Source organism: Entelurus aequoreus, linkage group LG21 (assembly GCF_033978785.1).
Source record: "Entelurus aequoreus isolate RoL-2023_Sb linkage group LG21, RoL_Eaeq_v1.1, whole genome shotgun sequence".
Lineage (NCBI taxonomy): Eukaryota > Metazoa > Chordata > Actinopteri > Syngnathiformes > Syngnathidae > Entelurus > Entelurus aequoreus.
Genome location: NC_084751.1, coordinates 569,980 through 595,803, shown reverse-complemented (window position 1 = coordinate 595,803; position 25,824 = coordinate 569,980). Strand labels below are relative to the sequence as shown.

General features: G+C 39.8%; 1 protein-coding gene across 4 annotated transcripts; it reads left to right on the top strand.

Annotated features, from left to right (window-relative positions):
• The first annotated feature begins 9 nt into the window (after positions 1-9).
• LOC133639040 (transcription factor COE3-like) lies at positions 10-25,824 on the top strand. 4 transcript variants are annotated; one of them, XM_062032109.1, is made up of 16 exons: positions 10-1,255; positions 3,189-3,345; positions 3,443-3,506; positions 3,725-3,780; positions 4,878-4,951; positions 5,045-5,113; positions 7,415-7,496; positions 9,449-9,566; positions 10,570-10,703; positions 11,922-12,048; positions 12,117-12,205; positions 12,692-12,757; positions 14,806-14,968; positions 15,027-15,203; positions 16,689-16,853; positions 25,476-25,824. In XM_062032109.1, the coding sequence occupies exons 1-16, from the start codon at positions 1,104-1,106 to the stop codon at positions 25,505-25,507; spliced, it is 1,725 nt and encodes a 574-aa protein (XP_061888093.1). In that variant the 5' UTR covers positions 10-1,103; the 3' UTR covers positions 25,508-25,824. The 4 variants fall into 4 exon arrangements, with proteins under 4 accessions (XP_061888093.1, XP_061888092.1, XP_061888091.1 ...); XM_062032107.1 differs by lacking the exons at positions 9,449-9,566; positions 10,570-10,703; positions 25,476-25,824 and adding exons at positions 21,064-21,231; positions 21,638-22,257; positions 22,430-23,710 and having other exon boundaries at positions 74-1,255; positions 14,806-14,896; XM_062032106.1 differs by lacking the exons at positions 9,449-9,566; positions 10,570-10,703; positions 25,476-25,824 and adding exons at positions 21,064-21,231; positions 21,638-22,257; positions 22,430-23,710 and having other exon boundaries at positions 79-1,255.

The following is a 25,824-nucleotide window of genomic DNA, read 5'->3' as shown; positions in this document are numbered from 1 at the left end:
AGAAAAGAGGAGAAGAAAATAATTAAGAAAAGAGAAGAAAGAATAAAAGAGAAGAGGAGTAAGAAAGAACAAAAAAGAGAAGAGAAGAAAGAAGACGAAAAAGAGAATAAATAATAAGAGAAGAAGAAAGATGAAAAGAGGAGGAGAAATAAGAAAATAAAAAAAGAGAAGAAAGAATAAAAAAGTAAAGAGTAAAGAGAGAATAAGAGAAGAAAGAATAAGAGGACAAAAAAGAATACAAAAAGAAAAGAGACGAAAATAGGAGATGAAAGTACAAAAGAGGAGAAGAAAGAAGAAAATAATTAAGAAATGAGAAGAAAAAAGAAAGTAGAAAAGAGGAGAAGAAGAAAATAATTAAGAGAAGATAAGAAAGAACAAATGAGGAAAGAAATAAGAGAAGAAAGAAAGAAGAGAAGAAACAATAAAAGAGGAGAAGAAAGATGAAAAGAGGAGAAGAAATAATACAATTATAAAAAAAAGACTGAATGCAGCTGAGATAGGCTCCAGCACCCCCCGCGACCCCGAAAGGGACAAGCGGTAGAAAATGGATGGATGGAAGAAGGAAATAGGAAGAGAAGAGAAGAAAGAATAAAATAAACAATAAAAGAGGAAAAGGAAGAAGAAACGAGGAGAAGAAAGAATAAAAGAGAAGAGAGAATGAAAAAAGAAAGAATAAAAAAAGAAGAGGAAGAATAAAAGAGAAAAAAAGAATAAGAGGAGAAAAAAGGAGAAGAAAGAATTAAAGAGGAAAAGGACAAAGACTAATAAGTGTTAAAGACAAGTGGGGGGGTCTTGCTTTCTCTCTCATTGGTTGACCTGAGGGTGCCCCCCCCCCCCCCCTCTCTCTCTCTCTGTCTCTCTCTATCACTTCTCCTTATAAGGACAGGCTCCGCCTTCAGTGATGGCGTCAGACTTGTGGGGTATTGGCGTTTAGTCCTGGGGGACCGCAGGGCTGAGACTTCTTTCCTTTCTCCTCATCACTTTATCTCTCTTCCTTGCCCTCCTCTCCCTGGCCCTCCCCCGGCATGGTCTTGAGGGACAGGAAGAGGATTATTGGCGCTTCTTGTCCCTGAGCGTGGTTTGAAGGTGAGAATAAAACCCGGATGGTCTCCAGAGAAGAACCCAGGTGGCTTGCTGGGATGTTTCAGGACCTCCTCCCTCCAGGGGCCCTGGCCGGCCTGAAGGAGGAGCCGGCAGCGGGACGCTCCTGGATGCACGGCGGCGGCGTGCTGGACGCCAACTCGGCAGCTCACAGGTAAGAAGAACCTGCGGCCCCAAGGGATTGTGGGACATGAAGTCCTGGTGGACAAAAACTTATTTGGTGAAGAAAACCAAACTGGGAATTTGACCCAAACTTAAAAATAATCTTTCAAATATTTCCATGAGATTTTATTGAATTACTTATTAATATGATTATGATGATTATTCTTATTATTATTATTTATATGATTATTATTATTACTATGATTATTATTTTAAATACGATTATTACTATTATAATCATTATTACTATTATGATTATTACTGTGATTGTTATTATTACTATTATTATTGTTATTATTATTACTATTATGATGATTATTATTACTATTACGATTATTATGATGATGATTATCATTACTATTATTATTATTATGAGTATTACTATTATGATTATTACTGTTATTATTACTATTATGATTATTATTTTATTAACATCTTTACTTCCAACACACGTGACATAAACATTTGATCTTCTTTGAAAACAATGGAGATAAGAGTTTCTTTGAAACTACAAATATAGTCAACTATTATTATTATATTATTTTTATTACTATTTTGATCATGATGATGATCATTATTATTACTATTATGATGATGATTATTATTATTATTATGAGTATTCTTATTCTTTTTATTATTATTACTATTATTATTGTATTGACATATTTACTTCCAACACATGTGAAATAAACATCTGATATTCTTTGAAAACATGGAGATAAGAGTTTCTTTCAACCTGCAAGTATAGTCAACTATAACTATTATATTATGATGATGATTATTGTTATTATTATTATTACTATTATGATTTTTGTTATGATCATTACTATGATGATGATGATGATGATTATTACTATTATAATTATTATTTTGACATATTTACTTCCAACACACGTGAAATAAACATTTGATCTTCCTTGAAAACATGGAGGTAAGAGTTTATTTCAACCTGCAAATATAGACAACTATTATTGTTATTATTACTATTGTGATAATTTTTGTTATTACTATTATGATGATGATGATGATGGTGGTTGTTATTATTACTATTATGATGATGATTATTATTATTACTATTATGATGATTATTAATATTGTATATGATGCATTCTCATGAAAGTACATTTCAATGAGTTGAATATGCAAATCATCTTTTAAACAAGAAATGAATGAATTTGAGAACAAATCTACTTGAACTAATTTCCTCTTAAAGATGAATTTATGATTATGTCATGTTATTTTATTTGTGTTATTTACGCCGCTTGAATGTTTTTTTAGTTGACATGTATCTTGTATTAATTGTCATTGATGCAGTTTTATATTAGTAGCATTCAATTTATACTTGATTATATCATTTTATTATACTTGTAGTATATTTTGTTCAATTATTATAGTTATACTTTATTTTATTATTGTATTATACTTTATTATATAATTGTATTATAGTTGTAGTATAATGTATTCAATTATTATAGTTATACTTAATTATATCATTGTATTATACTTGTACATTATTATATCATTTTATTATAGTTGTACTTGATTATATAATTTTGTTATACTTTCTTATATCATGTTATTATACTTTATTATCATGGTATTAGTTATACTTGATTCTATATTTGTTGTTTTATATATGAGGTTATTATATGTATATTACATCATTCTATTAAAGTTATAGTATATCATTCTACCATATTTATTCTTTATTACGGGATTTTAATTACAGTCATAATATGTAATTTTATAATTATAGTTTGCATTTGAAAATTGTGTACATTCAACAAAATATAGGAAAATTATTTCATAAAAAATAATTCACAATATCAACTGTTTAAAATTGTTCTATAAATGTGTCATATAATGTGTATGTGTGTATATATACTGTGTATATATATACATACATAATGTGTGTGTGTGTGTAGCGGGGCGGCGTTATCGAGAGCTCACTTTGAGAAGCAGCCTCCGTCCAATCTGAGAAAGTCCAACTTCTTCCACTTTGTGTTGGCGCTGTATGACCGCCAAGGCCAACCTGTGGAAATTGAACGCACGGCTTATGTGGACTTTGTGGAAAAGGAGAAGGTAGAAAGCAAACACACCTTTACTGCACTTGAAGGAAGCAAACATGCAGGAATGTGCTGATGTTTGTGTTTTTGTTTTTTGTTTTGTCTTGTTTTAGGAACCAACGACAGAAAAAAGCAATAATGGAATTCATTACAAACTCCAACTTCTCTACAGTAGTGGTGAGTTTCATTCGTTCCCCTGCACTGCCTGCATTTTACTCTCTAAACGTGTGTGTGTCTGTGTGTGTGTGTGTGTGTGTGTGTGTGTGTGTGTGTGTGTGTGTGTGTGTGTGTGTGTGTGTGTGTGTGTGTGTGTGTGTGTGTGTGTGTGTGTGTGTGTGTGTGTGTGTGTGTGTGTGTGTGTGTGTGTGTGTGTGCGCGTGTGCGTGTGTGTGCAGGGGTGAGGACAGAGCAGGACTTGTACATCCGACTCATTGATTCAATGAGTAAACAGGTGAGATATTGATCATTGATCATTTTGATAACATATACACACATGTTTACATATATACACACACATGTATACATATACACACATAATTAGTCTGCTGACGTATGCAGTAACATATTGTTGTCATTTTCCATTCTATTATTTTGTCACAGTTATGAGGGACAAGTGGTAGAAAATTCATTATTAATCTACTTGTTCATTTACTCTTAATATCTGCTTTCTTTATCTTTTAACATGTTCAATCTACACTTATGTTAAAATGTAATAATCACTTATTCTTCTGTTGTTTGGATGATTAGTTTAAAACCCAAAACCAGTGAAGTTGGCACATTGTGTAATTCGTAAATAAAAACAGAATACAATGATTTGCAAATCCTTTTCAACTTATATTTAATTGAATAGACTGCAAAGACAAGATATTTAACGTTTGAACTGAGAAACTTAATTTTTTTGGAAAATAATCATTAACTTAGAACTTAGTGTGTTAGCACGTGCATGTCAGTGTGTTAACATGTTCTTATTTACATGCATGTCAGTGTGTTAGCATGTTTCAAAACATGCACATTATATTGATTGGAGACTAGTTAATCAATACCATGCAATGAAGGACTTTACGTGTACATTGTATCATACCTCTTATGTACATTGTATCATCTTTTACATGTTTCTTTTATCCTATTTTTATGTACATTGTATCCTTGACTCTCTCAGATTGCATGTTTATTTTATCCTATTTTTAGGTTTATGACAATACAGTACAATATGTAATAACACGTTTACGACAATACAGGGCAATATGTAATAACGTGTTTATGACAATACAGTGCGATACGTAATAACACACTTATGACAATACAGTGCACTACGTAATAAAACGTTTATGACAATACAATACGTTTATTGTTTATATTGTACTGTACTGTTTATATTCAACTGTACTGTTTCATTGTAGTGTACTGTTTTATTGTACTATATTGTGTCATTGTACTGTACTGTTTATATTCAAATGTACTGCTTCAAGATGTTGTCTCGTTTGTTGTTTTTGTGTTGGGAAGAAGTTGTGAGAAAACCCGACAATAAAAACATCTTTCAATCTTCAGCCGATCATCTATGAAGGTCAAGACAAGAACCCAGAGATGTGCCGAGTTCTGCTCACTCATGAGATCATGTGCAGGTAACACACACACACACACACACTAGATATGTGTTGTGTTGTTGAATGTGTTTAAGATGACGTCAACAACAACAACACTGTTTGTGTTGTCAGTCGCTGCTGTGATAAAAAAAGCTGTGGAAACCGAAACGAGACACCGTCAGATCCTGTTGTCATTGACAGGTATTGCACACACACACACACACACGCACACGCAAATATACACGTACACACAGTACTTTAGTTAAGTTTATTTGACCTCAATTGTACTTTACTTTAAGTTCTGTTTATTTTGAGTGTAGTTTAATTGGCTTTAGTTGACTTTATTTTACTTACTTTAGTTAGTTTAGTTTATTTTGGTTTAGTTTCATTGAGTTGACTTTAGTGTAGTTTGATTTAGTTTGTCCTACTTTAATTTACTTTACTCTCGTTTAATTGACTTTGCCGCAGTTTACTTAATTGATTTTACTTTGATTTTGTTTACGCTACTTGAATTAAGTGTAGTTTACTTTACTTTAATTTACTTGAGTTTACTTCATTTACTTTAGTTTACTTTAATTTACTTGAAGTGTAGTTTACGTTACTTAAATTTACTCTAGTTTACTTATTTTTACTTTAGTTGACGTTATTCTAGTTTACTTTACTTAACTTACTTTAGTTGACTTTACTCTAGTTTACTTGACTTACTTTACATTACTCTAGTTTACTTCATTTACTTTAACTAAGTGTGGTTTACATTAACTAAGTGTAGTTTACTTTACTTTACTTTAGTTGACTTTATCCTAGTTTACTTGATTTACTTTAGTTGACTTTGCTCTAGTTTACTTTACTTGATTTACTTTACTCTAGTGTACTTTACCTAATTTACTTTAGTTTACTTTACTCTCGTTTACTTTCATTTACTTTGCCCTAGTTTACTTGATTTACTTTGATTTTGGTTACTTTACTTTAACTAAGTGTAGTTTACTTTAATTTCCTTAAACTAAGTGTAGTTTACTATAATTTATTTTACTTTACTCTAGTTTACTTCACTTAATACCTTAGTTGACTTTAGTCTAGTTTACTTTACTTAATTTACTTTAGTTCACTTTACTCTAGTTTACTTTACTTAATTTACTTTAGTTGACTTTACTCTAGTTTACTTTAGTTGACTTTACTCTAGTTTACTTTACTTAAATTACTTTAGTTTACTTTACTTTAGTTTACTTAATTTACTTTAGTTTACTAAATTTACTTTAGTTTATTTTACTCTCGTTTACTTTACTTGACTTTACTCTAGTTTACTTTACTTAATTTACTTTACTTAATTTACGTTAGTTTACTTTAGTTTACTTTACTCTCATTTACTTTAACTAAGTGTAGTTTACTTTACTTTACTGTAGTTTACTTTACGTAATTTACTTTAGTTTACTCGAGTTTACTTTACTTTAATTTACTTTAACTAAATGTAGTTTACGTTACTTTAATTTACTTTACTCTAGTTTACTTCATTTACTTACTCTAGTTTACTTTCCTTAATTTACTCTAGTTTACTTCATTTACTTTACTCGAGTTTACTTTAATTTACTTTAAGTGTAGTTTACTTTAACATACTTTACTTTACTCTAGTTTACTTTACTTAATTTACTCTAGTTTACTTTAGTTACTTTTGGTTTACTTTGCTTTACTTTACTTTACCTTAGTTTACTTGACTTGACTTAAAATGACCATACTTTATTTGAGTTTGCTTAACTTTATTTAACTGTATTTGACTTTATTTAACTTTATTTGACTTTAACTTTATTTGACTTTATCTTATTTCATTTAACTTGATTTGACTTTATTTAACTTTGTTTAACTTTATTTAACTTTCTGTAACTTTATTGTACTTTATTTAACTTTATTTGACTTTATTTAACTTCATTATCTTCATTTGACTTTATTTGACTTTGTGTAACTTTGTTAAACTTTGTTCAACGTTATTTGACTTTATTTGGCTTGAGTTGAAAGGTGAAGACGAGGCTGGAACAGGTTTTCATTGGTCGTGTCAGGCATTTGCCGTCCTTGAAGTCAAGTCCCTTTTGTAAATACCAAGTCAAGTCCCAACTCAAGTTGACGTTCATTGTTCAGGTTTGTAAAATTGGTCTTCTGCTGCTAACCCCGCCCCCTGTTCATGGACACGCTAATCTCGTGACTAGAACATGCTGACTTGAATAATCGAGTTGTTTGGTACTTATCCCGCATCTTCAGCACTTGCTAGGTTAAGCCAGATCACACAAAAGAGATCCAGGATAACTTCAACTTAATTGGAGATCCAAACCTCAGGACTAGAGGCACGTTCCCTTTGTTGGAGAAGTTATTGCTTCTTCTTCTCCTCTCTGATTGAATTCCCAACAAACTACTCATCTTTTTGTTGTATGAACAACTTGTAATGTTTCTACAAAAACACACAAGCCTGTGTGCTGTTGGACGTCACAAATATTACACCACCATGTCTGCTTCCAGGTTCTTCCTCAAGTTCTTCCTCAAGTGTAACCAGAACTGTTTGAAAAATGCTGGGAACCCACGAGACATGAGGAGGTTCCAGGTAACGTTTTTCTCTCACTTGCACATTTCATGTCATTGCACACACCCGTTTGAAAGTGAAGTTCATCTTTTTGATGCTGGGAGTGAACTCAGAAATTCTATTTGGCTTCTGCTTCTGTGACATGGACGTCCACGTCCTCCAAGTGAAGGACGTGAACGTTTATGTCCTCCAAGTGAAGGACGTGAACGTTTATGTCCTCCAAGTGAAGGACATGAACGTCAAAGTCCTCCAAGTGAAGGACATGAACGTCCATGTCCTCCAAGTGAAGGACATGAACGTCAAAGTCCTCCAAGTGAAGGACATGGACGTCCATGTCTTCTAAGTGAAGGACATGAATGTCTTTGTCCTCCAAGTGAAGGACATGAACGTCCATGTCCTCCAAGTGAAGGACATGAACGTCCATGTCCTCCAAGTGAAGGACATGAACTTCAAAGTCCTCCAAGTGAAGGACATGAACGTCCATGTCCTCCAAGTGAAGGACATGAACTTCAAAGTCCTCCAAGTGAAGGACATGAACGTCCATGTCTTCTAAGTGAAGGACATGAACGTCCATGTCCTCCAAGTGAAGGACGTGAACGTCAAAGTCCTCCAAGTGAAGGACGTGAACGTCAAAGTCCTCCAAATGAAGGACATGAACGTCCATGTCCTCCAAGTGAAGGACATGAACGTCCATGTCCTCCAAGTGAAGGACATGAACGTCCATGTCCTCCAAGTGAAGGACATGAACGTCAAAGTCCTCCAAGTGAAGGACATGAACGTCAAAGTCCTCCAAGTGAAGGACATGAACGTCCATGTCCTCCAAGTGAAGGACATGAACGTCAAAGTCCTCCAAGTGAAGGACATGGACGTCCATGTCTTCTAAGTGAAGGACATGAATGTCTTTGTCCTCCAAGTGAAGGACATGAACGTCCATGTCCTCCAAGTGAAGGACATGAACGTCCATGTCCTCCAAGTGAAGGACATGAACTTCAAAGTCCTCCAAGTGAAGGACATGAACGTCCATGTCCTCCAAGTGAAGGACATGAACTTCAAAGTCCTCCAAGTGAAGGACATGAACGTCCATGTCCTCCAAGTGAAGGACATGAACTTCAAAGTCCTCCAAGTGAAGGACATGAACGTCCATGTCCTCCAAGTGAAGGACGTGAACGTCAAAGTCCTCCAAGTGAAGGACGTGAACGTCAAAGTCCTCCAAATGAAGGACATGAACGTCCATGTCCTCCAAGTGAAGGACATGAACGTCAAAGTCCTCCAAGTGAAGGACATGAACGTCAAAGTCCTCCAAGTGAAGGACATGAACGTCCATGTCCTCCAAGTGAAGGACATGAACGTCCATGTCCTCCAAGTGAAGGACATGAACATCAAAGTCCTCCAAGTGAAGGACATGAACATCAAAGTCCTCCAAGTGAAGGACATGAACGACCATGCCCTCCAAGTGAAGACACTTTTCCAGCAAGCTCCTCGGGACAAAAGAGTAGAAAAAGTGTAGCAAGTAAGAACAAGTCCCAACAGAGAACCAGACGGGCAGCAAAGCAACCAGGAGAGCAAAGACCCGATGAAGGAACAAAGTCACTCTAGCTAGTCCAAGGCAAGAAGGTTGTGTTGGCGTCCACACGTGGCAATCAACAAATAAATGAAGCCACCAATCGCCGACGCCGGCTGACTCAGCCCCACTCCGCAAGTGTCAGCTTCTACATAAGGAGCAGAACCATGAAGCAGTGAGCAGATGAATAGTTCCTCTGCTGTGTGTGAGGGGAACCAGCACAAGACTGGAACATGCTGCTGACTTGACTCACCAACTTGTTTGCTAGTAGAACTTATCCCACGTCTTCAATCTTTGCTCGCTCAAGCCGAGTAACAAAAAGAGATCCTGGATAAGTTCAACTTCATTCCAAGAACGAACCTCAGGACTGAGTCATCATCCAGAACAACACAAATCCATTTTGCGCCCCCAGGTGGTCGTGTGCACCACCGTCAACGTCGACGGACATGTTCTCGCAGTCTCCGACAACATGTTTGTACACAACAACTCCAAACATGGCCGCCGAGCTCGACGATTGGACCCATCTGAAGGTAGGAACATTGCCACGTTCACAACCATCTCCACAGGGGAACCCTGCCAAAACTCATCAGTGGTAGAAATTACCTCATTACTAAGTAGAACCTAAGCACTAAGTGGAGCCTCATCACTTAGAACCTCATGACATAGTGAAATCTCATCACTCAGTGGAACCTCATGACTCGGTAGAACCTCATGACTCAGTGGAGCCTCATGACTCAGTGGAACCTCATCACTCAGTAGAACCTCATCACTCAGTGGAGCCTCATGACTCAGTGGAACCTCATCACTCAGTAGAACCTCATGACTCAGTGGAACTTCATGACTCAGTAGAACCTCATGACTCAATGGAGCCTCATCACTCAGTAGAACCTAAGCACTCAGTGGAACCTCATCACTCAGTAGAACCTCATGACTCAGTGAAGCCTCATCACTCAGTGGAGCCTCATCACTCATTAGAACCTAAGCACTCAGTGAAGCCTCATCACTCAGTGGAACCTCATCACTCAGTAGAACCTCATGACTCAGTGAAGCCTTATCACTCAGTGGAACCTCATCACTCAGTAGGACCTCATCACTCAGTAGAACCTCACTACTAAGTAGAAAACAAGCACCCAGTGGAACCTCATCAGTCAATAGGACCTCATGACTCTGTGGAACCTCATCACTCAGTAGGACCTCATGACTCAGTGGAACCTCATTACCAAGTAGAACCTAAGCGCTCATTGGAACCTCATCATTCAGTAGGACCTCATGACTCATTGGAACCTCATCATTCAGTAGGACCTCATTACTCAGTAGGACCTCATGACTCCCTGGAACCTCATCACTCAGTAGGACCTCATGACACAATGAAACCTCATCACTCAGTAAGACCTAAGCACTCAGTAGAACCTCTTGACTCAGTAGGACCCCAAGCGTCTCTTGCAAGAAAAGTGTGTTCACAGGAGAAAGAAAGAAGACACTTGAATGACAAGAGAAGTTGTTTGATTGACGTCCAAGTTTGTGGTCCAGCAGCAGCAAGTCCTTGCATCAAAGCCATCAGTCCCAGTGAGGGATGGACCACAGGCGGAGCAACACTCATCCTCATTGGAGATCACTTCTTTGATGGCCTTCAGGTGCTCTTTGGAAGCATGTTGGTGTGGAGCGAGGTAAGCACACTTATACACTGTCAACATGTTGTATCAAGTATGCACTCCATCTGAATTTGTATGAAGTATGCACTCCATCTGACTTTGTATGAAGTATGCACTCCATCTGACTTTGTATGAAGTATGCACTCCATCTGGCGTTGGATGAAGTATGCACTCCATCTGACTTTGTATGAAGTATGCACTCCATCTGACTTTGTATGAAGTATGCACTCCATTTGGCATTGTATGAAGTATGCACTCTATCTGACTTTGTATGAAGTATGCACTCCATCTGACTTTGTATGAAGTATGCACTCCATCTGGCGTTGGATGAAGTATGCACTCCATCTGACTTTGGATGAAGTATGCACTCCATCTGACTTTGTATTAAGTATGCACTCCATTTGGCGTTGTATGAAGTATGCACTCCATCTGACTTTGTATGAAGTATGCAATCCATCTGACTTTGTGTAAAGTATGCACTCCATCTGACTTTGTGTGAAGTATGCACTCCACCTTACATTTTATGAAGTATGCAATCCATCTGACTTTGTATGAAGTATGCAATCCATCTGACTTTGTGTGAAGTATGCACTCCATCTGACTTTGTGTGAAGTATGCACTCCACCTTACATTTTATGAAGTATGCAATCCATCTGGCTTTGTATGCATTCCATATGTCCAGATCATCACACACGTATATGAACATGTTGTATGAAGTATGCACTCCATGTCCAGATCATCCCACACATATGAACATGTATGAAGTATGCGCTCCATGTCCAGATGATCACACAAACATATTATGTTGTATGAGGTATGCACTTCATGTCCAGATCATCACACACATATATGAACATGTATGAAGTATGCACTCCATGTCAAACTCATCACACACATATATGGACATGTATGAAGTATGCACTCCATGTCAAACTCATCACACACATATATGCACATGTATGAAGTATGCACTCCATGTCCAACTCATCACACACATAAATGAACATGTATGAAGTATGCACTCCATGTCCAACTCATCACACACATATATGAACTTGTATGAAGTATGCACTCCATGTCCAACTCATCACACACATATATGAACATGTGTGAAGTATGCACTCCATGTCCAACTCATCACACACATATATGAACATGTATGAAGTATGCACTCCATGTCCAGATAATCACACACACATATGAACATGTATGAAGTATGCGCTCCATGTCCAGCTCATCACCCCCCACGCCATCCGTGTGCAAACTCCGCCCCGTCACATCCCAGGTGTGGTGGAGGTGACGCTGTCCTACAAGTCCAAACACTTTTGCAAGGGGACACCTGGACGCTTCATCTACACAGGTAACTGCCCAAAGTGGCAAGATGTCATCCAGGAAGTCTTTTATTTTGTATAACTTCCTCTTCAACAGCACTGAATGAGCCCACCATTGACTATGGCTTCCAGAGGTTACAGAAGGTCATTCCTCGTCACCCTGGAGACCCAGAGAGGCTGCCTAAGGTAACACAAACTCATGTCCCCACACACACACACACACACACACACACACACACAAACTGAATGCTAAGCTGATGATTATCACGACTTTGAGCAGCCAAGCAGAACACTCCATGATAAAGAAACAATTGTCACTTTATTTTCTATTTGACATCATTTTCTCTCTCTGTGTGTGTGTGTGTGTGTGTGTGTGTGTGTGTGTGTGTGTGTGTGTGTGTGTGTGTGTGTGTGTGTGTGTGTGTGTGTGTGTGTGTGTGTGTGTGTGTGTGTGTGTGTGTGTGTGTGTGTGTGTGTGTGTGAGAAGACTTGCATTCCAGACTTGTCCAACATGTAGATCAAATATTATGCTAGAAATTCCACTTGCTTTTTTATTGACAACTCCACTTGCTTTTTTATTGACAACATCCCCGTGTGTGTGTGTGTGTGTGTGTGTGTGTGTGTGTGTGTGTGTGTGTGTGTCTGCTGATGCTGTCACTTCCTGCTTCACAGGAAGTGCTCCTGAAGCGAGCCGCTGACATGGTGGAGGCATTGTACGGGATGCCTCATAGCAACCAGGTGACCTTCATGTGCACTTTAGTGTGTGTGTGTCGTTACTGTGTATGTGGTGGGTGGGTGTATCGTTACTGTGTATGTGTGTATCGTTACTCTGTGTGTATCGTTACTCTGTGTGTGGTGTGTGTGTGTATCGTTACGCTGTGTATCGTTACTGTGTGTGTGTATCGTTACTGTGTGTGTGTGTGTGTGTGTATCGTTGTGTGTCGTGTGTGTATCGTTACTGTGTGTGGTTATTGTGTGTATCATTACTGTTTATTGTCTTGTGTACATTTTCAACCCACAACACAAATTAGACAAAAAATGTTTTCAACGCACCACTTAATCAGCCCAAACACACATTACCTTGTGTGTGTGTGTGTGTGTGTGTGTGTGTGTGTGTGTGTGTGTGTGTGTGTGTGTGTGTGTGTGTGTGTGTGTGTGTGTGTGTGTGTGTGTGTGTGTGTGTGTGTGTGTCTGTCGTTACTGTGTATGTGGTGGGTGGGTGTGTGTATCGTTACTGTGTATGGGGTGTGTGTGTGTATCGTTACTCTGTGTGTTGTGTGCGTGTGTATCGTTACTCTGTGTGTGGTGTGTGTGTGTGTTTGTATCGTTACTTTGTGTGTGTGTATTGTTATTGTGTGAGTGTGTATCGTTATTGTGTGTGTGTGTGGTGTGTGTGTATCGTTATTGTGTGTGTGGTGTGTGTGTGTGTATCGTTACTGTGTGTGGTTATTGTGTGTATCATTACTGTTTATTGTCTTGTGTACATTTTCAACCCACAACACAAATTAGACAACATTTTTTTTCAACGCACCACTTAATCAGCCCGAACACACATTACCTAGTGTGTGCGTGTGTGTGTGTGTGTGTGTGTGTGTGTGTGCGTGTGCGTGTGCGTGTGTGTGTGTGTGTGTGTGTGTGTATTTGCGTGCGTGTGTACCGTAATTTCCGGACTATAAGCCGCACCTGACTATAAGCCGCACCAGCTAAATTTAGGGGAAAATACAGATTGCTCCGACTATAAGCCGCAGGGTTTTGATGTGTAATTAGCGTAGTATATAGGGGTCCCTGCTACCACGGAGGGGATTGTCGGGACAGAGATGACTGTTTGGGAACGCAAAGCATCCCATTTATTAACTATAAATCTTTCAATCATTCAATCAAACTTTCACATCTTTGACATGGCGAACAGCATTCGTGCAGAGTACAAATAATACAACGGTGCAAAGTAATACAAAGTGCTCGCATGTACGTTATCAAAATAACCAGCCTACCGGTATATGAAAAGTCAGTCTTTAATCATTGTGTCATCGTCTTCCTCCTGCGTACTAAAACCACCAAAATCCTCTTCGGCGGTGTCGGAGAAGAACAGGCCGTATATAAGCCGCACCGTTGTATAAGCCGAAGGGACCAGAACGAGGGGAAAAAGTAGCGGCTTATAGTCCGGAAATTACGGTATATGCGGGCTTAAAAGTCACCTTAAGGAGTGAACAGTGTGAAAAGTAACATGAAATCACAAATGTGACATGCTAACAAAACTAACATGCTAACAAAAGTGACATGCTAAGAAATGTGACGTGCTAACAAAAGTGGCGTGCTAACAAAAGTGAGATGCTAACAAAAGGGACATGCTAACGAAAGTGACATGCTAACGAAAGTGACATGCTAACAAATGTGACATGCTAAAAAAAAGTTACATGCTAACAAGTGTGACATGCTAACAAGTGTGACATGCTAACAAATGTGACTTGCTAACAGAAGTGAAATGCTAACAAATGTGACATGCTAACGAAAGTGACATGCTAACAAATGTGACATGCTAAAAAAAAGTTACATGCTAACAAGTGTGACATGCTAACAAGTGTGACATGCTAACAAATGTGACTTGCTAACAGAAGTGAAATGCTAGCAAATGTGACATGCTAACAAATGTGACATGCTAACAAATGTGACATGCTAACAAATGTGAAATGCTAACAGAAGTGAAATGCTACGAAATGTGACATGCTAACAAAAGTGAAATGCTAACAAAATAAGCACAAATATATCAAAATGAAACATTTTTGAAGGAGATCATCCTGAAGCAAGCGACAGACATTGCAGAGGCGCTCTACAGCGTTCCTCGGAACCACAACCAGATCCCGTCACTTGGAAACTCAGGTTCGCACGGCATGATGGGAGTTAACTCCTTCAGTGGCCAGCTGGCAATCACCGTCTCTGACACAAGTCCAGGTCCTGAAAGCTTGTCATCACGAGAAGGACGTTTCATGACAATGTGGTCTTCCTGCAGTCGGGTACAGTCGCAACACCAGCAGTGTGTCACCCAGAGGATACGCCCCCAGCTCCACCTCCCAGCCCAGTAACTATGGCAACAACAACAGCTACGGCAACGCTTCCATGGCAAACCTCGGCGTGACGTCTTCGCCAAACTTCCTCAACGCATCGTCTGCCAGCTCACCCTACGGCAGTAAGTATAATCACGCTCAGGTGCGAGAGTGGATGTGAGTTTGACCAGAACCAACCTTAGTCTTACTCTGAAGTGATTCTACTTAGACCTTAAGTTCCAACCCTAGTCTTACTTTAATACTATTTTACTTAGACTTAAGACCCAAACCCTAGTCTTACTTTAAACCTTTTCTACTTAGGTCTTAGGTCCCAAACTTAGTCTTACCTTAAACTTTGTCCACTAAGACCTAAGGTTCCAACACTAGTCTTACTTTATAACTATTTTATTTAGATCTTAGGTTTCAACCCGAGTCTTGCTTTAAACCTTTTCTACTTAGGTCTTAGGTCCCACACTTAGTCTTACCTTAAACTTTGTCCACTAAGACCTAAGGTTCCAACCCTAGTCTTACTTTATAACTATTCTATTTAGATCTTAGGTCCCAACCCGAATCTTGCTTTAAAACTAATCTACTTAGACCTCAGGTTCCAACCCTAGTCTTGCTTTGAACCTTTTCTACTTAGGTCTTAGGTCCCAAACTTAGTCTTACCTTAAACTTTGTCCACTAAGACCTAAGGTTCCAACCCTAGTCTTACTTTATAACTATTCTATTTAGATCTTAGGTCCCAACCCGAGTCTTGCTTTAAACCTTTTCTACTTAGGTCTTAGGTCCCAGACTTAGTCTTACCTTAAACTTTGTCCACTAAGACCTAAGGTTCCAACCCTAGTCTTACTTTATAACTATTCTATTTAGATCTTAGGTCCCAACCCGAGTCTTGCTTTAAAACTAATCTACTTCGACCACAGGTTCTAACTATAGTCTTACTTTAAACCGCTCCTACTTAGACCTCAGGTTCTAATCCTAGTTTTACTTTAAACCTTTTCTTCTTAGGTCCTAACCTTAGTCTTATTATAAACTTTGTCCACTAAGACCTAAGGTTCCAACCTTAGTCTTACTTTAAAATTATTCTACTTAGATCTTAAGTTCCAACCCTATTCTTACTTTAAACCTTTTCTTCTTTGGTCCCAACTTTAGTCGAACTTTAAACTTTGTCCACTAAGACCTAAGGTTCCAACCCTAATTTTACTTTAAAACTATTTTATTTATAATAATAATAATAATGGATTAGATTTATATAGCGTTTGATCTTAGGTCCCAAACCGAGTCTTGCTTAATAACTAATCTACTTAGACCTCAGGTTCTAACCCTAGTCTTACTTTAAACCTTTTCTACTTAGGTCCTAGGTCCCAACCTAAGTCTTACTTTAAACTTTGTCCACTAAGACCTAAGGTTCCAACCCTAGTCTTACTTTAAACCGCTCCTACTTAGACCTCAGGTTCCAACTCTAGTCTTATTTTAAACCTTTTCTTTTAGCACGTCGCGAATGAACAACCTCCACTAACTTTGATTCAAGCACAAGAAGTTCATGTTTAAAAAAACTTTATTGTTGTCAATATTGTGGTGTCTAATGATGATGTTGTCAAATTAAAAGTTGTTTCCTGTCTCAGTTGTTGCGTCCAGTCCCACAATGGCGGGGTCCAACTGTAGCTCCTCCCACAGCACCTTTCCTTTCTCTACCGCCGTGAAACAGAAGAGCGCCTTTGCTCCCGTGATCAGACCCGCAACCCCCCCTCTCCCTCCTCGGTCCTGCTCCACCAACAGTGGTCTGCAAGGTGATCCCCCACACACAAACATGCACACGCTCGCGTACACACACACACACACACACACACACGACCATATATACAGTAAACATACATGACCGTATATACAAACCCCAAAACCAGTGAAGTTGGCAGATTGTGTAAATGGTAAATAAAAACAGAATACAATGATTTGCAAATCTTTTTCAACTTATATTCAATTGAATAGACTGCAAAGACAAGATATTGAATGTTCCAACTGGAAAACCTTGTTATTCTTTGCAAATATTAGCTCATTTGGAATTTGATGCCTGCAACATGTTTCAAAAAAGCTGGCACAAGTAGCAAAAATGAGTGATAAAGTTGAGGAATGCTCATCAAACACTTATTGGGAACATCCCACAGGTGAGCAGGCTAATTAGAAAAAGGTGGGTGCCATGATTGGGTATAAAAGCAGCTTCCATGAAATGCTCAGTCATTCACAAACAAGGATGGGGCGAGGGTCACCACTTTGTCAACAAATGCGTGAGCAAATTGTTTAACAACATTTCTCAACCAGCTATTGCAAGGAATTTAGGGATTTCACCATGTACGGTCCGTAATATCATCAAAAAGTTCAGAGAATCTGGAGAAATCACTGCATGTAAGTGATGATATTACAGACCTTGGATCCCTCAGGCAGTACTGCATCAAAAAGCGACACCAGTGTGTTAAGGATATCACCACATGGGATCAGAAACACTTCAGAAAACCACTGTCAGTAACTACAGTTTGTCGCTAAATCTGTAAGTGCAAGTTAAAACTCTACTACGAGCTTGTACGTAGAGAAGTTCCTGCTAGATTTAGTCGGTCTCACTTCAACCCACAGCTAGGGCTCTGGAACCAGTCTTCTCGAGAGGAGCTGGACTCTCGTCCACCCTAGAATTCCCAGAAGTGAGAGGCGACGGGCAGGGGTGGCTATACTTGTTACCCCGCGGCTCAGAGCCTGTATGTTGGAGTTTAACCCGGTAGAAAAGAGGGTAGCTTCCCTCCCCCTTTGAGTGGGGGGACAGGTCCTGACTGTTGTTTGTGCTTACGCATCAAACGGCAGTTCAGAGAACCCTCCCTTTTTTGGAGTTCCGAGAGGGAGTACTGGAGAGTGCTCTGTCTGGTGATTTCCTTGTTCTACTGGGGGACTTCAACGCTCACGTTGGCAACGACAGTGAGACCTGGAGAGGCGTGATTGGGAGCCTTCTACTTCTCAACCTTCCTGTTAAGGTCTATTCAGGTGTACTGGAGAGGAGGGTGTGCCGGATAGTCCAACTTTGGATTCTGAAGGAGCAGTGTGGTTTTCGTCCTGGTCGTGGAACTGTGGACCAGCTCTATGCTCTTGGCAGGGTCCTTGGGGGTTCCCCAACCAGTCTACATGTGTTTTGTGGACTTGGAGAAGGCGTTCGATCGTGTCCCTTGGGAAGTCCTGTGGAGAATGCTCAGAGATTTTGGGGTATCGGGCCGCTGTATGATCAGTGTCAGAGTTTTGGTCCACAGTAAGTCAGACCCCTTTCCAGTAAGGGTTGGACTCCCCCAGGGTTACCCTTTGTCACAGGTTCTGTTTACAACTTTTATGGAGAGAATTTATAGGCCCAGTCAGGGCGTTGATGGGATCCGGTTTGGTAGCTGCAGGATTACGTCTCTGCTTTTTGCGGATGATGTGGTCCTGATGGCTTCATCTGATCAGGATCTTCAGCTCTCACTGAATTGGTACTAAGTGTGAAGCAATTGGGATGAAAATCAGCACTTCCAAGTCCTAGTCCATGGCTCTCGCCCAAAAAAGGGTTGGAGTCCCATTTCCGGGTTGGAGAGGAGACCCTGTCCCAAGTGGAGAAGTTTAAGTACCTCGGGGTCTTGTTCACGAGTGAGGAAAGAACGTATCAATGTAGCGACTGCAGTGATGCGGACCTGCATTGGTCCGTCGTGGTGAAGAAGGAGCTAAGCCGAAAGGCAAAGTGCTCAATTTACCTGTCGATCTACGTCCCCATCCTCACCTATGGTCATGATCTTTGGGTTATGACCGAAAGGACAAGATCACGGGTACAAGCGGCCAAAATGAGTTTCCTCCGTCAGGTGGTGAGGCTCTCCCTTAGAGATAGGGTGAGAAGCTCTGTCATTCGGGAGGAGCTCAAAGTAAAGCCACTTCTCCTCCACATGGAGAGGAACCAGATGAGGTGTTTTGGGCATTTGGTCAAACACCACCCTGGGCCCGTCTGACCGGTAGAATACCACGGAGAAACCCAGGAAACGTTGGAAAGATTGTCTCTCAGCTCCCAAAGCTGGTTGAAGTAGTTGGGGAGAGGGAAGTCTGGGCTTCCGTGCTTAGGTGTGTTGCTTCTCGGGTGTAAAAACCTGTTCATCGTGTCAACATTTTCTTACTGTTGTGTGACTATGGACAGGTGTGTTGCTTCTTGAGTAAAGACCTGTTCATCGTGTCAACATTTTCTTACTGTTGTGTGACTATGGACAGGTGTGTTGCTTCTTGAATAAAGACCTGTTCATCGTGTCAACATTTTCTTACTGTTGTGTGACTATGGACAGCTGTGTTACTTCTTGAGTCCTGTTCATCGTGTCAACATTTTCTTACTGTTGTGTGACTATGGACAGGTGTGTTACTTCTTGAGTAAAGACCTGTTCATCGTGTCAACATTTTCTTACTGTTGTGCGACTATGGACAGGTGTGTTACTTCTTGAGTCCTGTTCATGGTGTCAACATTTTCTTACTGTTGTGTGACTATGGACAGGTGTGTTACTTCTTGAGTAAAGACCTGTTCATTGTGTCAACATTTTCTTACTGTTGTGTGACTGTGGACAGGTGTGTTACTTCTTGAGTCCTGTTCATTGTGTCAACATTTTCTTACTGTTGTGTGACTATGGACAGGTGTGTTACTTTTTGAGTAAAAACCTGTTCATCGTGTCAACATTTTCTTGCTGTTGTGTGACTATGGACAGGTGTGTTGCTTCTTGAGTAAAGACCTGTTCATTGTGTCAACATTTTCTTACTGTTGTGTGACTATGGACAGGTGTGTTACTTCTTGAGTAAAGACCTGTTCATTGTGTCAACATTTTCTTACTGTTGTGTGACTATGGACAGGTGTGTTGCTTCTTGAGTAAAGACCTGTTCATTGTGTCAACATTTTCTTACTGTTGTGTGACTATGGACAGGTGTGTTACTTCTTGAGTCCTGTTCATCGTGTCAACATTTTCTTACTGTTGTGTAGGGCTGAACGATTTATCGTTTTCAGATCGAAATTGCGATTTCAGAAGTCTCAATCTTGAGATCGTGAAGGCTTCGGTTTTAGACGAACGTTATTTAGCTCTCCTGGCTGACATGTCTGTTGTGTATATGCAGCCTGCTCGTGCTACTCTCATGCCTTGTCAAACTCACCAATCAGAAGTGGTAAACTACTTGTGAGCAGGGCATGCCGTCACGCTAACCAATCAGAGGCGGCCATTGACGAGGCTACCGCGTACACGCCCACTAACAACTTTGGTGAAGAAACAAACGTGCTGGAGGAAATGGCTGCTGCCGCCGGGTCAGAAGTGGAGGAGGATTTAGTTTTAATACAGAAGAAGAGCAGCACGTCTGTCATTTGGGACTACTTCGGTTTCGAAACTTCAGATGTGCATCAGAAACAGGTACTTTGTAAAACTTGTCGGGCCAAAGTCGCCACATCCCAAGGCAACACGACTAATTTATTCCGGCACTTGAAAAATCACCACCGGCAGTTACACGACGAATGTATGACCAAAAAGTCCGGTGAAAAGTCAACCCCGAGCGATTCAGCCCATTGTAGCAAACAAACCACAATTACAGCGTCGTTTGCCAGTATAACTCCTTATGAGAAGAGCAGCCGCAGGCACAAGGAGATAACGACCGCCATAACACACTACATTGGCAAAGACATGGTGTCTGTTAACACCGTTACCAAAGAGGGATTTCAAAACCTCCTCCACACGCTGGACAGAAGATACAAGATTCCCTCCCGCACCTATTTCAACCAGGTCGCCATCCCACAGCTTTACGCCGAGTGCAAGGAAAAAGTGGAAAGAGAGGTGAAAAATGTGCTTTATTACGCCACAACTACCGATATGTGGTCAAGCAGAACAAGCGAACCGTATCTTAGCTTGACCTTGCATTACATAAATGACGACTTTGAGTTGAAAAGTCGCTGCCTGCAGACAGCATACTTTCCCATGGATCACACAGGAGAGAATATCGCCCTCGGATTAAGAGAGTGTCTAGCAAGCTGGGGTCTGAAAGAGGAGGACCAGACGTGCATCACAACTGACAATGGAGCAAACGTTGTCAAAGCTGTGCAGCTTAATCAGTGGACCAGGCTTCAATGTTTTGGCCACAGGCTACATCTTGCAATTGGTAAGTGTGTGTGTGTGTGTGTGTGTGTGTGTGTGTGTGTGTGTGTGTGTGTCTCTGTCTCTGTCTCTGTCTCTGTCTCTGTCTGTGTGTGTATGTCTGTGTTTTTGTTGTTGTTTGTTTTTGTTTACTTAGAATATTTTTGTACATTTGAGACATGCTAGAATGTAGCTAATGATGGTACAGATTTAATGTGATGGGTGCTTGTTGCCTTCAGTATAGTCAGTATAGTTTTTCTCTTAATGTTTTTCTTTAAATCCCTTACAAATTAAAAATTATAATAACAGATTTATAATCAATATTAGATGATGAATAATGATGAATAATGTGTTATGTGCTTTTGATTATTGCTTTACCCTCTGTTGTCTATAATATGGTTTTCTATATTCTTTTTTCCCCTCTTGTCCAGAAAATGCTGTTAAAGATGATGTAAGAGTTAAACGGGCAACAGGACTCTGCAAGCAGCTGGTTGGACATTTCTCACATAGCTGTAAAAAGAAGGCCGCACTGAAAAAGGCACAGCAAGAATTGAAGATACCGGAGCACTCACTGATTACAGAGTGTCCGACGAGGTGGGGCTCACGACAGAGGATGATTGGGAGGGTGTTGGAGCAGAGTAAGGCGTTGTCTCAGGTTCTATCTGAAGACAAGAAGACACGTCACCTGGTCCCCACTTGGCAGGACACAGATGTCCTTGAGTCATTAAACAATGCCCTTGGCCCTCTTCAGGAGTTTACTGATGCCCTGTCCGGTGAAGCCTATGTAAGTGTGTCCTACCTGAAGCCAGTCCTCCATCTCCTGAGGACATCGATCCTGACTGTAGACAAAGACGACCCAGATCTTACCAGGGACATAAAGTCAAGAGCTCTTCGCTATATTGAAGATAAATACAGCGACCCAGCCACACAGGAGCTACTAGATATTGCTTCGTTCCTTGATCCTAGATTCAAAACTGACTACATAAGAGCAGAGAATGTCCCAGACATCAAAGAAAGAGTGAGGATCGAAATGGAACAGGTGGCACGAAAGGTGACTTGTCCTGTTTCTATGTGTAGTTTAGTAATACAAAATGCCACATCAATACAAGTGATATGTCTTATTACATTTATTGGCATTTTTTAATGTTTACATAGAATGCTCAATTGCTCAAAATGACATCAGCCTGCAAAATTTTGACAGCTCTCATCTCTGTGTTTTGCAGGAAAAGAGGGCCCGTGTCAGCACTACAGAGGCCATGCCCCAGGGTGCAGCAGAGGCAGAGCCATCTACTGTGGGGAAGGGAAAGCGGTCATTGGGCAGCTTCTTCAAGAGCAGACCGTCTGTGCCTCCTCCTTCCACCACCATGCAGTTGGAGGATGCCATTAATGCAGAGCTGAACAGCTACCTGATAACTCCTACAATTGATGGAGAGGACAATCCCCTGGCCTGGTGGAGAGTGCACAATGTTAACTTTCCATGGTTGAGCAAACTGGCTCGCAAGTTTCTGTGCATACCAGCCACCAGTTCACCATCAGAAAGATTGTTTAGTGCTAGTGGCAATGTTGTCACATGTCAGCGCTCATGTCTTAAACCATCAAAGGTTGACATGCTAGTTTTCTTGACCAAAAATCTGTGAAGAGTGATGTAGAGATGTCAGGGAAGCAAGTATTATTGTTAAAGTACTTTTTAGATTGTGTTTGTTCTGCACTTTACCCTGACTTGTGGTGTCAGTTTTTGTAAAAAAAAAAAAGATAAATGCTAGTTTTCAGGAATATTATGTTCTATTGTTAACAGAATAGATGTGCAATATTTGGGTGCTGCTAAGCGGTAAATGAATGACCCACCTATTTTAATGTCTGACATATTTTTCAGAAGGGCAGAGGTTGGGTCATTTTGTTTTTGTAATAGTATTTTCTTTATTACCATTACTTTTCAATTTCACTTTAAAATATTGTTCAGGTTTCTTCCAGGGTTGAATAAAGTACTTGAATTGCTGCTATAGATGTTGATAGGCTAGCTCTCTTGAGCCATAAAAGACTGACCTACCTACTTGAGTATAAGACTGTTTACATAAGGTCAGGATCCTTTTTTTCCTTTATTGAAGTTGTTGAATTTTGTTTTTCTTATTATATATTAAGCATTGCTTTTTGTGTTGGAATTGTTTTGTATTTTATTTAACTTAAACTTTTTTATTTATCTTAACATAATTAAGGTTTTTGTACTGGTTTTAGTTCTTTAGTTTTAATAACTGCTGTTGGTCAAGAACTTTGGAGAATGTACATGCATGTTTCTTAATAAATACATGTTTGAAGCAATTCTTACCTTTTAGTATTCATCCTTGCATTACATAGCATTTAATGTTTTCATGGTATATCATTTTTTGTCATGTTTTAAATCTGTTACTGTTACTGAAGCTTGATTTGAAAAGAAATCGTGAGTCAAAATCGAAATCGCAATTTCTGTCAGAAAAATCGTGATCAGATTTTTTCCTGAAATCGTTCAGCCCTACTGTTGTGTGACTTTGGACAGGTGTGTTACTTCTTGAGTAAAAACCTGTTCATCATGTCAACATTTTCTTGCTGTTGTGTGACTATGGACAGGTGTGTTGCTTCTTGAGTAAAGACCTGTTCATCGTGTCAACATTTTCTTACTGTTGTGTGACTATGGACAGGTGTGTTGCTTCTTGAGTAAAGACCTGTTCATCGTGTCAACAGTTTCTTTCTGTTGTGGGACTATGGACAGGTGTGTTGCTTTTTGAGTAAAGACCTGTTCATCGTGTCAACATTTTCTTACTGTTGTGTGACTATGGACAGGTGTGTTACTTCTTGAGTCCTGTTCATCGTGTCAACATTTTCTTACTGTTGTGTGACTATGGACAGGTGTGTTACTTCTTGAGTCCTGTTCATTGTGTCAACATTTTCTTACTGTTGTGTGACTATGGACAGGTGTGTTGCTTCTTGAATAAAGACCTGTTCATTGTGTCAACATTTTCTTACTGTTGTGTGACTATGGACCGGTGTGTTACTTCTTGAGTAAAGACCTGTTCATAGTGTCAACATTTTCTTACTGTTGTGTGACTATGGACAGGTGTGTTGCTTCTTGAGTAAAGACCTGTTCATCGTGTCAACATTTTCTTACTGTTGTGTGACTATGGACAGGTGTGTTGCTTCTTGAGTAAAGACCTGTTCATCGTGTGACAACATTTTCTTACTGTTGTGTGACTATGGACAGGTGTGTTACTTCTTGAGTAAAGACCTGTTCATTGTGTCAACATGTTCTTACTGTTGTGTGACTATGGACAGGTGTGTTGCTTCTTGAGTAAAGACCTGTTCATCGTGTCAACATTTTCTTACTGTTGTGTGAGTATGGACAGGTGTGTTACTTCTTGAGTCCTGTTCATTGTGTCAACATTTTCTTACTGTTGTGTGACTATGGACAGGTGTGTTGCTTCTTGAATAAAGACCTGTTCATTGTGTCAACATTTTCTTACTGTTGTGTGACTATGGACCGGTGTGTTACTTCTTGAGTAAAGACCTGTTCATAGTGTCAACATTTTCTTACTGTTGTGTGACTATGGACAGGTGTGTTGCTTCTTGAGTAAAGACCTGTTCATCGTGTCAACATTTTCTTACTGTTGTGTGACTATGGACAGGTGTGTTGCTTCTTGAGTAAAGACCTGTTCATCGTGTCAACATTTTCTTACTGTTGTGTGACTATGGACAGGTGTGTTGCTTCTTGAGTAAAGACCTGTTCATCGTGTCAACATTTTCTTACTGTTGTGTGACTATGGACAGGTGTGTTGCTTCTTGAGTAAAGACCTGTTCATCGTGTGACAACATTTTCTTACTGTTGTGTGACTATGGACAGGTGTGTTACTTCTTGAGTAAAGACCTGTTCATTGTGTCAACATGTTCTTACTGTTGTGTGACTATGGACAGGTGTGTTGCTTCTTGAGTAAAGACCTGTTCATCGTGTCAACATTTTCTTACTGTTGTGTGACTATGGACAGGTGTGTTGCTTCTTGAGTAAAGACCTGTTCATCGTGTCAACATTTTCTTACTGTTGTGTGACTATGGACAGGTGTGTTGCTTCTTGAGTAAAGACCTGTTCATCGTGTGACAACATTTTCTTACTGTTGTGTGACTATGGACAGGTGTGTTACTTCTTGAGTAAAGACCTGTTCATTGTGTCAACATTTTCTTACTGTTGTGCGTGAACAACAGTCAAAAGCTGTATTGTGAAAACAACAAACTCTTCCTTCTCTGCAGCCATTTCAGGCCTCGTCGTCCCGCCAATGTAGAAAATGGCAAGCACAAAGGAGGCGTGTCTCCAGATGTCTGTGGGCGTGGCTTCAGGCTTCAGCTGACCAATGAGAGCGGTCTAAACATTGAGATGACCACCGCCCATACTTTCTTGATAGACGTCCATAAAACCTTGTCCAATGAAAGTCCCGCCTCTCACAATAAAGCTCCGCCTCTTGCACTTCTTGTAAATGTTTATGTAACTTATTTTCTCACAACACTGTTGTCCAAATCCTTTATATCGATGAACTCCTGTTATGTTGCGTAAATATTCCATTGAGTGTGTGTGTGTGTGTGTGTGTGTGTGTGTGTGTGT

Coding starts and splice junctions, on each gene's coding strand:
- LOC133639040 (XM_062032106.1), top strand. CDS start 1,104: ATGGTCTCCAGAGAAGAACCCAGGTGGCTTGCTGGGATGTTTCAGGAC. Junction 16,854..21,063: donor CACCAACAGTGGTCTGCAAG/GTGATCCCCCAC, acceptor TGGATCACACAG/GAGAGAATATCGCCCTCGGA. Junction 21,232..21,637: donor CAGGCTACATCTTGCAATTG/GTAAGTGTGTGT, acceptor CCTCTTGTCCAG/AAAATGCTGTTAAAGATGAT.